The following is a 15,711-nucleotide window of genomic DNA, read 5'->3' on the forward strand; positions in this document are numbered from 1 at the left end:
ATCTCCGGAGGTGGTGGTCTAAGATTCAAGACATCCATGCCATCGTTCTGATCCGAAGCAGCTGCTGCTGTCACTTCAGAAGAACGTCACCGGCAAATGTTCGTCGTTGAACTTCTCCATCCGTGTAGAACAAAATTACGGATAAGAATGACGACATGGATACTCATAATTCAGCTCTGGTGGAGCTTGGAATGCCAGTCTTGATTCTAGAACGATGAACCGAGCGTTCAGTGGCATGATGACGATCCTGCTTACGAAACCTCTGCAGAACACACAGAGTCGACCACGTAGCGCCAAACAAAAAAGTCCACGTAGTCTTGGAGAGAGAAACGATGGAAGTCGTCGGAAACAATTGCACAAGGAAGCTTCTACGCCATCTTCTTCTTCTTCTCCTTCTTCAACATGCTTTGACCCCTCATGATAACTTTTCTTTGGATCCTATGGCACATTATGCTTAAAATATCAGTAATAAAATGGTAAAAAATAATAAAAATAGTGAATTTTAATAGTTTAATGTAATTCGCATCAAACTTTTTACGGATCCCAACGATAAAAGATTCGGACTTAAAATAAAATAGTCGAGATTTATTATTTTATTATTAATGTTATTGATTGTGATCCATATTCACTTTGCCTCATAAAGAATTAAATAATAATAATATATATATATACATGATTTTACCCTAATAATATTTCACTTTATATAAAATTGTTATTATAAATCAAAGAAAAAGAGAATATATATATATAGTTTTATTTCCTAAATAAAGATATCATTTTATAAAAAAATATTATAAAAACTAAAACTAATTTGTGGAAGAGTATATAAATATTAATATGAGTACCAAAACAACTATTTGAGGTCGGAGATATATGTAAAAATTCATTCATTTAACAAAGTGTAAAATATTTAAGGCAATGAAATGAGAGTAATATATATCTATATCTAAAGTCAAATGAATTTTTTTTTTTGTTTTCCTTTCTTTCTTCTGGAAATTTCAATGAGACGAAAGTAAAACATACGAAATCTCCATTGGTTTCTCCCTATAAAGATTATTACCCAATCCACAGAAGCAGATCGAAAGGGAGGAGGAAGAAAAAGCATTCTTTCTTCTGGTTCTTCTTCCTCTCCTCTCTTGCTTCCCTTCGAGCCTCCTCGCCGTAAAGGCCGGACCTTTCCGCAGGGTGTTCGCCGGTGTCGCCTGCTCGGTGATCAGAAGCTGTTCAAGATTGTTTCTTTTTGGGGTGCGACCCGTTGGAAGAGGGAGCAGCAGATCGATCGAGGTTCTTGGGTGGGACGGCGGTCTCGAGGTTGATCCTTCCATGATTGGATGCGATTCGACCTAATTCCTCGGTCGTTGGTGTTCGATTTGTTGATAGGGATGGAGAGCCCGCGGGGGAGTTCGAGTTCGAGTTCCCCTCCCCCGTTCCTCACCAAGACGTACGAGATGGTGGACGACCCGGCCACGAACTCCATTGTCTCGTGGAGCCCCACCAACCTGAGCTTCGTCGTGTGGAATCAGCTGGAGTTCGCTAGGGATTTGCTGCCCAAGTATTTTAAGCACAGCAACTTCTCCAGCTTTGTGAGGCAGCTCAACACTTACGTAAGTGGAACAATTCCATGGAAAGGCCTCTCCTTTCTAACAGTTGGAATCTGTATTTTGCTTCCTGTTTGATTGTTAATTGGCATACTTTTCTTGGCTGCTTTATTTGTATGATTTGTCTTTTGTAGAGAACGAGAGAAAGTTCAGTTCGCAGAAGTGATTTCTGCTTTCTATCAAAGCTTTCATACCTCATTCTTGGTTCTTGAACCAAGATGTTCTTGTTGTGATCTTGAACTTCTGAAATTGGTTAGAGATGAGTTGATTGAGCCGGTGGTCTATTTTCCACCATTCTGATGGTTCTGTTAATTAGTTTTTCTACATGTCGATTTATTTTAGATCGTGTAGAGTTTTGGACAAGTTCTTCCTTTCTTCCCTCTCTTCAATTTGCGAGTTCGATTGGCAATAAGTTAGTAAACATGACTTAGATAAGTATGAATACCTTTATTGCCTTGATGATCTTCAAGTGGTGTGAACTGGTTAGTGTTTCTGATGTGTGATTCAAAAGATATTAAACTGTTCATTGACCCTTGCAGGGTTTCAGAAAGATAGACCCTGATCAGTGGGAGTTTGCAAATGAGGATTTTATACGAGGAGAAAAGCACCTCCTGAAGAACATACACAGACGCAAGCCAGTATATAGCCATTCGCCGCACAACCAAGGTAGCTCTTCAGGACCACTGTCGGAAGCTCAAAAACAGGATCTTGAAGAGGAGATTGAGCGGCTTAAGCAAGAAAAGGCTATGCTTGTGAATGAGCTTCGGAAGAATGTGCACAAGCAGCATGGAATGGAGCACCAAATGCAGTCCTTAGAGGAAAGATTACAGGTCCTGGGAGACCGACATAGAAATTTGATGGCCTTCTTGACACAGATCGTGCAGGAGCCTTGGTTCCTGTCTAACCTTGTACAAGACTCTGATCTTCTCAGCAAGAAGAGGCGATTGCCAAAAATCAATTACTTCAATGAGGACACTGCTATGGAAGATAATCAAATTGTCACTTTCCAGCAGCCCTTGGCAGGTGAAAAATCAGACTATGCATCTATTCAGATATTTGACATGGAGCCTTTTGAGAAGATGGAGTCATCGTTGAATTCATTGGAGAATTTCTTCAGAGGTGTTAGTCAAACTTCCGGTGATGACATGTGCTATGATAGCATTGTGGCTTGCCTTCCCACTGATGTTCTTCTCACTGAAATGAATGCATCATCAGTGGAGACTGGTGCAAGTCTGCAATCACTTTTGCCTAACTTATATCCTTCTTCACCTTGTCTGGGAGATATCCATTCGTCTCCAGAGACAGCAGAATGTATGAGCCATGTGGAAACTCCTGGTATTCCTGCAGCTGAAAATCAAACAGATTCAAGGATCAAGGTTGCTGAGATAGATGTTAATTTAGAACCTGCAGCTACTGAGGTTGATTCATTGCGAGATCAAGCAACCAGTACCACCACATCTACCATGCCCACTGGAGTAAATGATGTGTTTTGGGAACAATTTCTTACAGAGATACCAGGTTCTTCTGTTACTAAGGTAGTCCAGTTGAAAAGAAGAGATTCAGATGATGAACAAAGTGAAGGAAAGATAAGAGAGGTGGAAAACATGTGTCGGAATGGGATAAATGTTGATCATTTTGTAGAAAAGATGGCGAATCTCACTTCAGTAGAGAAAACCTGATGTTAGATTTTGTTTTTGGTGTTTCATATGTTAGGATATATATATGTGATTTGATAGCGAAATATAACCCATGGTAGATATGTATGATAAAGACACTCAGATTTCAGTCCTGAAATTTATTTGCATCCTCGGTTAGAAGTAACTTGTACTTTTCTTACTAGCACCTTATTCATTTATTTTTGGATGCATGGTGGCATCTGGTATGAGGATAATTCTAAATCATTTTTACCTTGAGGCTATGCCCCCTCGTTTTTCGACAAATTTATTGATTGACTGAATTGACATCCTTTTTCTCCCATGCATGTTTTACATGGGTTAATTTATACTCACAGTCTTGACATGAAAATTCTTTAGATCATTAGATTTAGTAAGCTTTCTTGACTGCTATTTGAAATGAAATTAGAGGGTATATTTGTTCATCAAGGTCAACCATATTGATCTTTGCGCTTCTGCCTATGTCGTTTTTGTAGTTTATATTGTTTGACATGGTATGGGTGGTTGTAGTATCTGCGCCTTGTTGTTTGTTGTTGACAATATGCATCTGTTTGGTTTTTACATTGCAGTAGTCAGATACATTGCAAAATTGGCCCTTTTTATTATGTTAAGTTTGCCTCTGGGATGCTCATTCAGACGTTTATCTTGGAAAGTTGGAATACGATATCTAAGGTTGCCTTGGCAGTCAGCACAGATGGGTACCTACCAAGCAAAGAAAGGTATCAGTAGGCACCGTATTGAAGCATGTCAACAGTACCAATACATGGTAACGCGATCTTTTTACTTATGCTGTATAGGATAGGAGCATGTCTATTGGCACAACATTCCCCGACGAGAGGTCCTCATAGATGTTTCAGCTAATTAAGTTCATGCATGAATTCTATTCACTAAACAGAGTTTTTTTCTTATAGATGTACCACCATGGGAAGACATCTAGAAAGCCTGACAACTATGAAAGTTACACAGAATCATTATGCCTTAAGAGTTGCTTCTTTATGCTAAGGTATTGATGTTTCAGTGTGATCCATTTCAGCAGATATAGCATAATGTAGTGTCTAAGGTAAACTTATATCTATGTGTTTTTGTGGAAGGGTGCAAATAATGCAGTTTGATGAGGACCTCTTACCTGATTGGAGATCAGTCTGTTTCTTTTCAAGCTGATGCTTTACTCGCATGTTTATTCATGTGGTTTGACTGGATCTAGTTTTGAAAGTACTTGTGAAAGCAACCTCGAGGATGATGGAGCTGCTATATTTCGAAAAAACACAGAGACACTGGAAAAGAGGAGATGGACTTCTTGTCGAGTAAAACAGAGAAAGAGATTAATCTTCTTTCTTTACTGAAGACGCATTTGTAGAGCAGGATACTGGGGGGTCTTTGTACCATGAAGATTGCAGAGAGTGAAAGAGGAACAACTCTTATAGTTCTTCTGTTTCTTCATATTTGCTGCCTACATTCACAATAATTTGTTCTCCATGTTTATGCAAATTTGACGAGTCCAAATGCCTTTAATTTGAAAGTAGGATAATATTCTCATTCATTGTGTAAACAGGTAACAGTTTTCTCCCTCTTTGCCAGTCTCAGACAGTTGATTTTGCAGAACCAAAATAGTGAGAGAAACATCAATGTTCTCAATTACTAATCTCCTTAGTGAATCATTTTTAAGATTTAATACATAGATCAATATAAAATACAGCTTAAAACTTCTCTCCACATGATAGTAATGCCTGAACAATATATGACTACATTCCTCATCTGAGAGAATCTAACGTTTTGGTAGTTCTTTAACATTTTTTCTCCTTGAAACAGCATTGTGGCCAATAAAAATGGTTTCTGAACATTATTAAAGCATGCATGGCTTGCATGCAACTCTACCATAACATCAAATACATTAAACAAAACACACTCGTAGGACTTTCATACCTCCTTCCATGTTCTCAGAATGCAACAAGCATATAACAGCATGTATTTGAGTTCGTCAAGACTAAACATACTGAATTCCACATGGGGAGCATGTGTCTCCATGCATCTCTTGTCATAATCTCCTACATCGTTGACTTTTGACGCTGTCTCTCTCTCCTCGGTCTTACATCTGGTGGTGGAATGCGGAGAACATTGATGCAGACATTTCTTCTCACCACCACCACAACAACACGTAGCCGGACTTACAACCATGATTAGCTACCTGATCATGTTCCCGAGCACTGACTTTTGAGTTATAATCCTTCTTATTCCTGCCTCACTCACATGCTCACATGATCCCACCACCAAACCTCTCATGGATTACCATCAGCATATAACCCACACAATTCTCATCGACTCCAAGAAAGAACAATCCTTCTCTCTCATTCGACATTGTCGTGTCATGGCCATCATCAACTCTCTTCCCACCTTCCTCCTCATCGTCCCACTCCTCCTCTCTCACGTAGATGGCCGTTTTCTCAGCGCAGTGAGCGGCGACGCAGCGGAGTTCCTTGTTCCCCACAACGAGCTGCGGAAGAGCATCGGGGTCCCTCCCCTGCAGTGGAGCACCCAGTTGGCCGACGTCGCGCTGCAGTACGCCAACCAGCGGAAGCGGGACTGCGCGCTGGTGCACTCCACCTTGTCCTACGGCGAGAACATCTTCTGGGGGCAAGGCAAGAGCTGGACGATCCGGGACGTCGTCGCCGCCTGGGCGGCCGAGCAGCGCTTCTACGATTACAGAACCAACACCTGCTCCAGCAACGCCGACTGCTACCACTACACGCAGATGGTGTGGAGGACGACGCAGCGCGTCGGCTGCGCAAGGATCTTCTGCGACAGCGGCGACACCTACGGCGTCTGCGAGTACGATCCCCACGGCAACATCATCGGCAGAAGGCCTTACTGAATTATGGCTTCAGCTCCCTTTCTATCTTAGTGTGTTCGACGATATGACTCTCTTTCATGTGTTGCTTGTGGTAGAAGAAGAAGTGAGAAACAGCTATTGAGTTTTTTTTTTTTTTTGGTAAGTTGAAACAGCTATTGAGTTGACTTTACTGTATCCAAAAATCAACAGCGTTGACTCCAATTCCAATTGGTCCCACAAGTGGTGGCTTCAGGTTGGTTTAGGTGGAATTATTGTCCCAAGATCCACCCCAAGTCGACTCTTAAATACTATAATGAGGAGGATATTTCACCTATGATTGCTTCTATAACTCTTAGGTGTCATCTTTACGAGGAAGAAATGTCTGTTCTTTGTACTGTTTCTTGACATCTCTGTTCTCTTTTCTATCTAAGTTTGCTTTTCTTGCATTTCCCGAGGGTTTGAAAAGATCATTATGGGACTTTAAATTATCAAATCCAGAAAGGTTTTATTTGCATTTGAGAGAAGCAGCTCAAGGCGGACCAGCACAAGCATCTTCTCTCTTCCCCTCCTCTGCCGCTTCGTCTTCCATTGGATGGCAGAAGGGTGTGTCGCTTTCCTTCTGGAAACGGGTTAGGCAAAGTGCAACGGTGAATTGAATCCCTCGCGTCAGATCGATACCCCTTTCTTGCACCATCGACGAGAGATTCGCCCAACTTTATAGGACCAATAACACGAAATAGGAGATCTGGGGAGACACCGGTATGGTGATTGAAATAACCTTTCTCTCTCCTTTATCAAACCTTGATTGTCCTTCCGTCCATCGTGGCACTTCTCCTCGCCTCCGAACGAAGCCCGATCGATGGGCCTCCGAGAGACCATGCCTCAAGTATCCGGGTCCCAAGTTAAACCCAATAGCACGAGTGGTAAAAAGGCGAGTAAATTCGTTTCAGGTAAAAAAGACCTCTTTCTGTCTTTCCTCTCTCTCTCTCTTTCACGCTTCTTCCTGTGTGCTAATCGTGTTCTTCCGCGACGATCATCCAATCCACCGTCTCCACCAAAATCTCACCTCGACCGATCGAAACTACACCGAACAACTTCGGTGGTAGTTATTTCTTGAGCCGTGGTGGACGGTGGTTGCCGCAGTGCAGAGAGAGAGAGAGAGAGAGAGAGAGAGAAGAGAGAGAGCAGACGGAAGAGGATAAGGGGACAGGGAGGGATGGCAGGATACCGAGCGGAGGACGACTACGACTACTTGTTCAAGCTAGTGCTGATCGGGGACTCCGGGGTGGGCAAGTCCAACCTCCTCTCCCGCTTCACACGCAACGAGTTCAACCTCGAGTCCAAGTCCACCATCGGCGTCGAGTTCGCCACCCGCAGCATCACCGTCGACACCAAGGTTCTCAAGGCCCAGATTTGGGACACCGCCGGCCAAGAGAGGTACTCTCTCCCTCCCCCTCTCCCTCTGATTTCCTTATTCATTTCTTGAAGTTGACTAAGGTTGACACGCGGATCCATTTCTTGGGTTGTGAAAGGGGTTTCTTAGGTTTCTAGCGAATTAGGATCTCGTGTCCTGGAGAAGAATCAGGGAACACCTCACTTGGTAGGTGAAGATTTCATCTGATACAAATTGGATGCAGTCGAACTTGGCAGTGAATTAACCTGCTCGGAACAAAATCGAAGTCAACTGGCGTTTATTTTATTATAATGGGCAAGTATTTCTCCTAGCGACCTTTTATTGAGTTTGAAGATCTAAGTAGTTAACAAAAGATAGGATCAGACTATCCAACGGTGACTCGAACATCTAAACAAGAAAATATAGGAAATACAATACATTTAGTTTGCATTAGGTTTCCAACAGTGATTATTATAATAGTAATATGCTACTTAAACATCTAAACAAGAAAAATATTGTAAGCCATCAAATAAGAGAAGGAACTCAAACTGCTAAAATTTAAAGTGTTGATTATGTCTTAAATTCTGAGTTATGGAATACAAACTTGATCCAATGCCAAAAAATACGTGACTGAATCAACAATCTTATTGTGTCAGCAAAAAGGTGTGCATGGCATCTGGAATACAGGTTCTAGGGTGGGTCAAAATATAGAGCTTTACCCAGTCAAGAGGTTTGTTTTCACAACTCCTGTGGTGGTCAACCAAATTATAGAGGAGGAACCTTATTATGGTGGCACAACTTGTCCTAGTCAATAAGATCAAAAGAAATCTAATCATATTTAGGTTTAGAATTTTAGGAGGAAATTTTGTTGTAAAAATTTTCATTTTAGGTTGAGCCTGGTTACCATCCTTCAATTTGAAACTAACATATATTTATTTCAAAGTGATATCCATTAACTGCAACTTGAAACAAACATTTCTTCATTTCAAAGTGATACCTATTAACTGAAATACAAATTGGCTGAGCACCATGTGAAAGCAGTTGACGTTAATTGTTTGTTTGTTTTGGTGGGTTTGGTGTGGTTGAGTTGGGCTAACCTAAGAAATATATTCTTGGGTTTTGTGAAGGAAATCTGCAAACTAATTGGATAGCATTGTTCTTATATCCATAGTTTGTCTCTCCAAAGAGGCCTACAGGAAGCCAGTAGTGGGATTCCAGGGAGTGGGAGAAGAAAAGTGAAGGATATAAAGGGGAAGTTGATGATAACAAGTGGGAGATGGCAGGAGGATTAGTTAGAGTACAATGGAGGATGGAGAGAAATTGATTTGATGGGACAAAATTATTAGAGAGATTATGTAGAGGGATGAGAAGAAGAGAGGGGCTGCCAGCTGGCATTCAGCATTAGACTTCCTGAGTTGATGGAGGGGGAGATGAGAAGGAGAGAAGAACATAAGAGACTAAGAGAGTAGCCAGAATGGCAGAGAATGAGGTTAGGATTGTGCCTAGGTTGTTCAAACAAGAATTCAGAGAAACTTAGGTGGCAAAAAAAAAAGCTAGAGTAATGGGTTAGTTTTGCTCTTTTTTTTTAATTTAATCTATTTCATGTTTCATTTCTCTAAGATGGATATTGTCCTTCAGTTATGCCCATCTCACAAAATTTGCATAAGAAAGTAACTTAAACTTACATATGTTTAACTCAAGGTTTTCAATTTCGAATAATACCGCTTGGTACGGGCGGTATATATATATATATATATATATATATTATAAAAGGCGACGTTGCCTTTCCCTTCTCCCACGTGGAGCGACGTCGTCGAGGCGACACGACGTCGCCTTTTATTTTATATATATATATATATATATATATATATATATATATAATGTTGCCTCGACAACATCGCCTTTCCCTTCTCCCACGCGGGGTAACGTCACCGAGGCGACGCGACGTCGCCTTTTATAAAAATATTTATATATAAAAAAAATTTATATATAAATATATATAATATTTTTTACTTATATATATATATATATATATATATTATATATACCGAATGGTATACCGCTCGGTATATAGTATCGTATCATACTGAGCGAATGTCAAAACTTTAGTACAGTATGATATTTCAATCCTTGGTTTACCTAGCATCTAACCCCTGTTATTCCAACTATGAATTGTTTGACCAGCAGTGGACAATCTCTACAGAGGAGAATAGTGAGAGTCCTTTTGATAAATAATTTTTCTACAAGCTTAGGAGCTTTTAGTATGTATCTGCTTCATCTAGTCATTTTGTGGTTTATTTGGAGGAAGAATATATGCAAACAGAGGTCAAGACAGTTGCAAAAAATAACTTTAACTGTTGAGTTAATCCATCTAAATTTTCTATAGATTCTATTCTCATCCAATATCAATTTTGAGAGAATGAATTGTGGAACCCCCTCCTAGATTTTTAAAAGGAGTTTCAACTGTTAAGAAACTGAAATTCTGGATTTGCTGGAGTACATAGAAAAGTGAGGCCTTGGAATAACAGGTAATAACCATTAGATTAAACAACGTGAACAATATGTAAATAGTCCATATTATGGAGGTGTGATCACAGATGTGGAAATAAAGGTTAAGACAAAAAAAAGGCATACCTAGTGCACGAGGCTTCCATCAATATGAGGTCTAGAGATGGTTAATGTATGCAGCTTTAAATATTTAAAAATGTTATTTTCATGACCCAAATCTTGGTCTCCCAGGTCATAAAAGAGCAACCTTACGACCAAGGCCTGCCCTCAAATAAAGATCTAGACAGTTGCAAAAAAAGAACTTTAACCAGTGAGGCTATGAATCTAAATTTTTAGAGACTCTAGCTCTGATCCAATATCAATTTTGAGAGAACGAATTGTGGAACTCCCTCCTATATTTTTAAAAGAAGCTTCAATTGTAAGGAAACTGAAATTCTGGATTCGCTGGAGTACTCAGAAAAGTGAGGCCTTGGAACAATAGGTAATAACCATTAGATTAAACAGTTAAGGAAGTGTGATTAGGTATGTGGAAAGTTACTTTAGTCATCACTTCATTTTCTTTGAGAATGTTCTAGAAACCACTTCTGGCAAGTGGTGCATCTTAAGTTTTATACATAATGGTCATCAAGTGTTTTCTAATTGCATAGGACCTCAATGCTTATAATGTGATAAAGATAGGAGCATGTTTATATATAGAACATAATGAGCGAGCATGTTAGTATGTGACTCTGTCTACTTCATGTGAAGATCTTTGTGTATGATGGAGTTTCATGTATATGGCTTCATAAAGCTATTCATCCCTTTTCAATAAGATACTACATTACCTTTCTTTTCTTAGGACACCAAGTTTCTGATTGTAGGCAAGAAGGTACTTAAAACCTTTCCATTTTGGTTTTGACATTGTGCTCCAGCTCCCTTTTTTAAGGCTCAAGGCCACAGCCTCATTATAGATCTAAATGTATTATCACTGTGTTAGAATATATTAAATTCAGGACTGGCATCATCTAATTTTGTTGACTATGCTTAAAAGGGTTACATTTTCTCGTCATTAGCATCTATTATTTGTTGGCTTTTCTATAAAACTTCAGGGAGAAAGGTAAGAGAATAGTAGAAGAGACTAGGAGTACTTTCAATCTGCAGTGCTTTAGATTGATCCAAGAGCACTTATTTATATTGATCAAAAGATAAATATAATTTTTTAAAACAATAAAAAAAATTATCATATCCCAATAAATCTTTCACCCTTATTTATTTATTTAAATCTAAATTTTTATCTTTTAGTTTATCTAATCCTAATTATTTGAATTAATTTTAACACACCCTCTTAATTCAAATAGTTGTAATTTGAAGTTGTCTTTGGAATAAAACTTTTCTTTTACCAAAACTTTTATGAAGATATCGGCAAACTAGTATTCGGTGCTACAGTAGTCCATTTGAATTTCTCCTTATCAACTAGTTCCATAGGTTTACAAGTCTTCATGATCTTCAGAGGATTGAAAGTCTTCTTTAAGTTTTGGTGGATTTTCTGAAGAGTTTGAGTCTGACTTGTAGTGAGAGTTTTGGGCCCTTTTATTTCTGACTTCGTAGCAATTTGTTTTTCACTTTTCGGAGTTATATCTACCATTTTTGCATCTTTAACCTTCTTCGGAATCTTTATTGGTTGCTCATCTTCACTTTCCTCAAAAGACTCATCAGAACCACTGTTGTTTTTTTATGCTTGAGACTTTTTAGCTTGTTGCCCTTTTAAATGTTTATCATCATAACTTTCTTCAAAACTGTCATCCTCATCTTCATCACTATTGGTACTCTCCTTTTTTTTTATAGTCTTTGTAATAGGTTTACCAGCGGTAAATGGAACAGAATTAAGAACTTTTCGCTTCTTGAATTGTGGCTCCTCATCGCTCTCATTAGAATTTTCATCAACTTTAGTCTTGTTCTGAGACCTCTTCTTATCAATTTGAATTTGAAGGGTTCGAGATAGTTTGTATAGACCCACAAAAATTCAAATGATTATAGCTTTTATGTCATAATATCGATTCATCAGTAACAATAGCACGTAAGGAGAAATCCGAAAATAATAAAGGAAACATTTTGTTTTCTGTCATCCTCATAGTTGCTATTAATTTTTTTTTTAATCATAAATCGAGCATTTTTCATCATAAAAAAAAAGTATAATATCCTTTTCTCATCAGTTGCCCTATACTAATGAGATTTTATTTTAAACCAGGAATAACCATCTCATCATCAATGATTTTTTTACTTGATTTAATGTTCACAGCAACTGTTCATTTTCCTTCCACTTGAACTTTATTGTTATTTCTCATTTGCATTGTAGATCTGACTAAATCATCAAGTCTTTAGAATAAACTTTTGTCCTCTATCATATGATTACTGTATCTATTATCCAAAAACCAAATAGATTTAGAATATTCTTCATCAGATGCTATAAGGAAAAAATTTTCTTCATCCTTTTCTTTACTATTATTTTTTTTATGATAATTTATTTGATTTTTATTCCAACAATCTTTCTCAAGATGATCATATTTTTTACAGTAAGAGCAGAGAGGAACATTTAGTTTTTATTTTTGTACCAACTATCTTTTTCAATATGTATAATTTTTTTGTAACAAAAACATCGACGGGTTTCTTTATTACCTTCATTCGAGTTCCTTTGTCCCTCATTTGATTGATCACAACCTCTGTTATTTTAATCTCTCCCTTAAGATCTAGCTTTTGAATTTTTCTTTTGGACCTTCTTCTGATATATCTTCACTTAAAGAGTTTGTTTTGAAGTTTCATATGAAGATCTGTTTACTTTTTGTTCATGAACTAAAAGGGAGTCCATTAATTATCAATAAACAATGTATTTGTATCTTTAGCTTCTTCTATAGAAGCAAAAATCATATCAAATTTTGGAGATAAACTTCGTAAAACTTTTTCTACTACAGTTGGATCTTTTAGATTCACCATAAGATCTCATTTGATTCGTAATAGAAGATACTTTTGAGAAGAAATTAGCGATAGATTCAGAATCTTTCATCATAAGGGTTTCGAATTAATGTTGAAGAATTTGGAGCTTTGAAATTTTTATCTTGTCTGTGCCTCCAAACACACTTTTTAATATTTTCTAAGCTTCTGTTGATGTTGATGTCATTATGATTTAGGGAAATAGGGAATCATCTATTGGTTGTTGTAGCATGTAGAGAGCTTTTACATCTTTCTGCATATTCTTATTCATCTAATCTTTTTTATCTTTAGTAATATTAAGATCCTGTAGGTCATACTTAACATAATCATTCTCTACCAAATTCTATAATCCTTGTGAAATAAATAGAGTTTTCATCTTAACAGTCCAAAATTGATAATTATCACCTTTGAAGATAGGGAGAAGTTAATTATGAACACTTACTTCAATGCCTACCATCTTCTTGTTTGTTTTTCTGGATGTACTAGTCTTCTTTTCTTTTTAATCAATGTACTCTTGTTGATCTTCTTTGAACCAGGCTCTGGTACCACACTGTTGGCTTTTCTACAGAACTTCAGGGAGAAGGCGAAGAAAATAGTAGAAGATACTAAGAGTACTTCCAATTTGCAGTGCTTTGGATTGATCCAAGAGTACCTATTTATATTGATCAAAAGATAAAGTACAAGTCTTTTAAACCAATGAAAAAAATCTATCATATCCCAATAAATCTTTCACCCTCATTTATTTATTTAAATCTATTTTTTTCTTTTATTTTATCTAATCATAACTATTTGAATTAATCTTAACATTATTAACAGCATATCTCAGTAGTTTTTTACTCCATATGCATCATTGGAATTCTGTGTGCTTTCATATTATGGTACTTTGTCAAGAACATTGCAATCATTGAACAATATCCTGCTGTTCATGGCAGCACTTCATTAGCCTTGAACAACAATATTTACTGATGTTTCCCGTCTCCTGTGAAAACTTGCTTTTGAATCACGGAACAGTTACTTGGGATGTCAATGTACTTTGTTCTGCTAGCATACGTTAGGATCATCAAAAGGTGTCTGCACCTTTGATGACAATGAAAAGAACATGTAGTTGAGCTTTTTCTCAATATATGTTGGTCATTTGCATAAATCCAACATTTAGTTGATTGTTGATATAACAACCATTAGGTGGACCTGAGTTTGTTGTGACCCTAATCTGAATATTCTGACATGATAATTTGACATGCTCATCAATCTTGTGGAGAGCAAGTATGTGTTCATCATGTTGAACACTTATGTTTCTTTGCATTGAGTATAATTTGCACAGACGATGTACAGATCTATGTATGTGTAATCTATACCACTGGTCACAGCCATGGTAAATACAGACATGCAGAAATGATCTTGGAGGTTGTGGTAAACCCTAAGTTAAAATTGTCAGATCTGGCACAAGCTGGAAAGCATATCAAGTGCTAATTGGTGCATTTCAGGTTGAAATTATGCTCATAATATATATTGCTTAATTTGACCTTCAAATGCAGGTATCGTGCCATAACAAGTGCTTATTATCGGGGAGCAGTAGGTGCACTGCTCGTCTATGATGTTACCAGACGTCCTACATTTGAGAATGTTTCACGTTGGCTAAAAGAGTTGAGGGACCACACAGATCCTAACATAGTTGTCATGCTCATTGGGAATAAGTCGGACCTCCGACACCTTGTTGCTGTTCCGACCGAAGACGGCAAGGCTTATGCTGAGAGGGAATCCCTATATTTTATGGAAACATCTGCATTAGAAGCAATGAATGTGGACAACGCATTTCAAGAGGTCTTGACTCAGATATACCGTATTGTGAGTAAGAAGGCAGTCGAAGCAGGTGATGATGCAACATCTTCTGTACCTAGTAAAGGTGAGAGAATAAACGTAAAGGATGATGCTTCTACACTGAAGAAACCCAGCTGCTGTTCAAGTTAGGTAACACTAGTGTTGCCCAGTGGTTGCTTTCTCTCTCTGATGCATGTTTTAGTTTGAGTAATGTCAGATTGCTTTTTTTCTTTTGAGATTAGCAATTCTGGATATGAACTTGAATAGACTGAGGTTTTGTTATTTTAATATCTGCAAGTATAGTCCGATATTCCAATTGTTGAGACTAAGGCTTAACTATGGTGCAATCTAGAGTGAGCCGACTAAGCAAACAGTCTCTATTCTATTGTAGTGATGGTTCATTTCAGTAAATGCTCTTTTGATAGTGTGATAAATGTTATTAGTATAAACGACTTTGTGATTATTGGAATGGACCATTTAATTGACTATCATATCTTCTTATCAGCAAGTGGTTGACTGGTAGTAGCATATGGCTGTAGCGAGAGTTATGTTCATCAGAAGCTAAGTTTCTCTTTCTAGGGGTTCTTTTTTTTTAATCAAAATGATTAATGGGGTAAGGAAAATATTAGGCAAGTTTGGTCGACCCAAAATTACTCCCTTTATGCTCATTTCTGATTTGTTTTACTGTATCAAACATTCATGGCCTCATCAGTACATTTGTGTTCTTGGCCGAGGGCTTGTGACTTTAGGACATGGAAACGCTCTTCTACCCGTTTGTCTCATGATATTGTAAAGAAGTATTCTCACTATAGCCAGAACGGTTTATATCCCATCATACTTATTGTGGTTATTTTGTTTTGCCAAATGTACTTTCGGGGTCCATAAGCATCACTTCTAATATTAAAAATGCTTCACATGCAGATTCAT

General features: G+C 37.9%; 3 protein-coding genes across 3 annotated transcripts; all 3 read left to right on the top strand.

Annotated features, from left to right (window-relative positions):
- The first annotated feature begins 1,002 nt into the window (after nucleotides 1-1,002).
- On the top strand, nucleotides 1,003-3,511 carry LOC135632421 (heat stress transcription factor A-4b-like). Its single transcript, XM_065140988.1, has 2 exons — nucleotides 1,003-1,604; nucleotides 2,138-3,511. Exons 1-2 carry the CDS (start codon nucleotides 1,332-1,334, stop codon nucleotides 3,275-3,277), a joined length of 1,413 nt encoding a protein of 470 aa, XP_064997060.1. The 5' UTR covers nucleotides 1,003-1,331; the 3' UTR covers nucleotides 3,278-3,511.
- A 2,071-nt stretch (nucleotides 3,512-5,582) lies between these two features.
- LOC135634364 (pathogenesis-related protein 1-like) lies at nucleotides 5,583-6,432 on the top strand. The gene has a single exon (XM_065144781.1). The coding sequence runs from the start codon at nucleotides 5,637-5,639 to the stop codon at nucleotides 6,138-6,140; it is 504 nt and encodes a 167-aa protein (XP_065000853.1). The 5' UTR covers nucleotides 5,583-5,636; the 3' UTR covers nucleotides 6,141-6,432.
- A 199-nt stretch (nucleotides 6,433-6,631) lies between these two features.
- LOC135634363 (ras-related protein Rab11D-like) lies at nucleotides 6,632-15,208 on the top strand. Its single transcript, XM_065144780.1, has 2 exons — nucleotides 6,632-7,535; nucleotides 14,502-15,208. Exons 1-2 carry the CDS (start codon nucleotides 7,315-7,317, stop codon nucleotides 14,932-14,934), a joined length of 654 nt encoding a protein of 217 aa, XP_065000852.1. The 5' UTR covers nucleotides 6,632-7,314; the 3' UTR covers nucleotides 14,935-15,208.
- The last annotated feature ends 503 nt before the right edge of the window (nucleotides 15,209-15,711 follow it).

This window comes from Musa acuminata, chromosome BXJ3-3, assembly GCF_036884655.1.
Source record: "Musa acuminata AAA Group cultivar baxijiao chromosome BXJ3-3, Cavendish_Baxijiao_AAA, whole genome shotgun sequence".
NCBI classification, from domain to species: Eukaryota; Viridiplantae; Streptophyta; class Magnoliopsida; order Zingiberales; family Musaceae; genus Musa; species Musa acuminata.

Coding starts and splice junctions, on each gene's coding strand:
- LOC135632421 (XM_065140988.1), top strand. CDS start 1,332: ATGCGATTCGACCTAATTCCTCGGTCGTTGGTGTTCGATTTGTTGATA. Junction 1,605..2,137: donor TGAGGCAGCTCAACACTTAC/GTAAGTGGAACA, acceptor TGACCCTTGCAG/GGTTTCAGAAAGATAGACCC.
- LOC135634364 (XM_065144781.1), top strand. CDS start 5,637: ATGGCCATCATCAACTCTCTTCCCACCTTCCTCCTCATCGTCCCACTC.
- LOC135634363 (XM_065144780.1), top strand. CDS start 7,315: ATGGCAGGATACCGAGCGGAGGACGACTACGACTACTTGTTCAAGCTA. Junction 7,536..14,501: donor GACACCGCCGGCCAAGAGAG/GTACTCTCTCCC, acceptor CTTCAAATGCAG/GTATCGTGCCATAACAAGTG.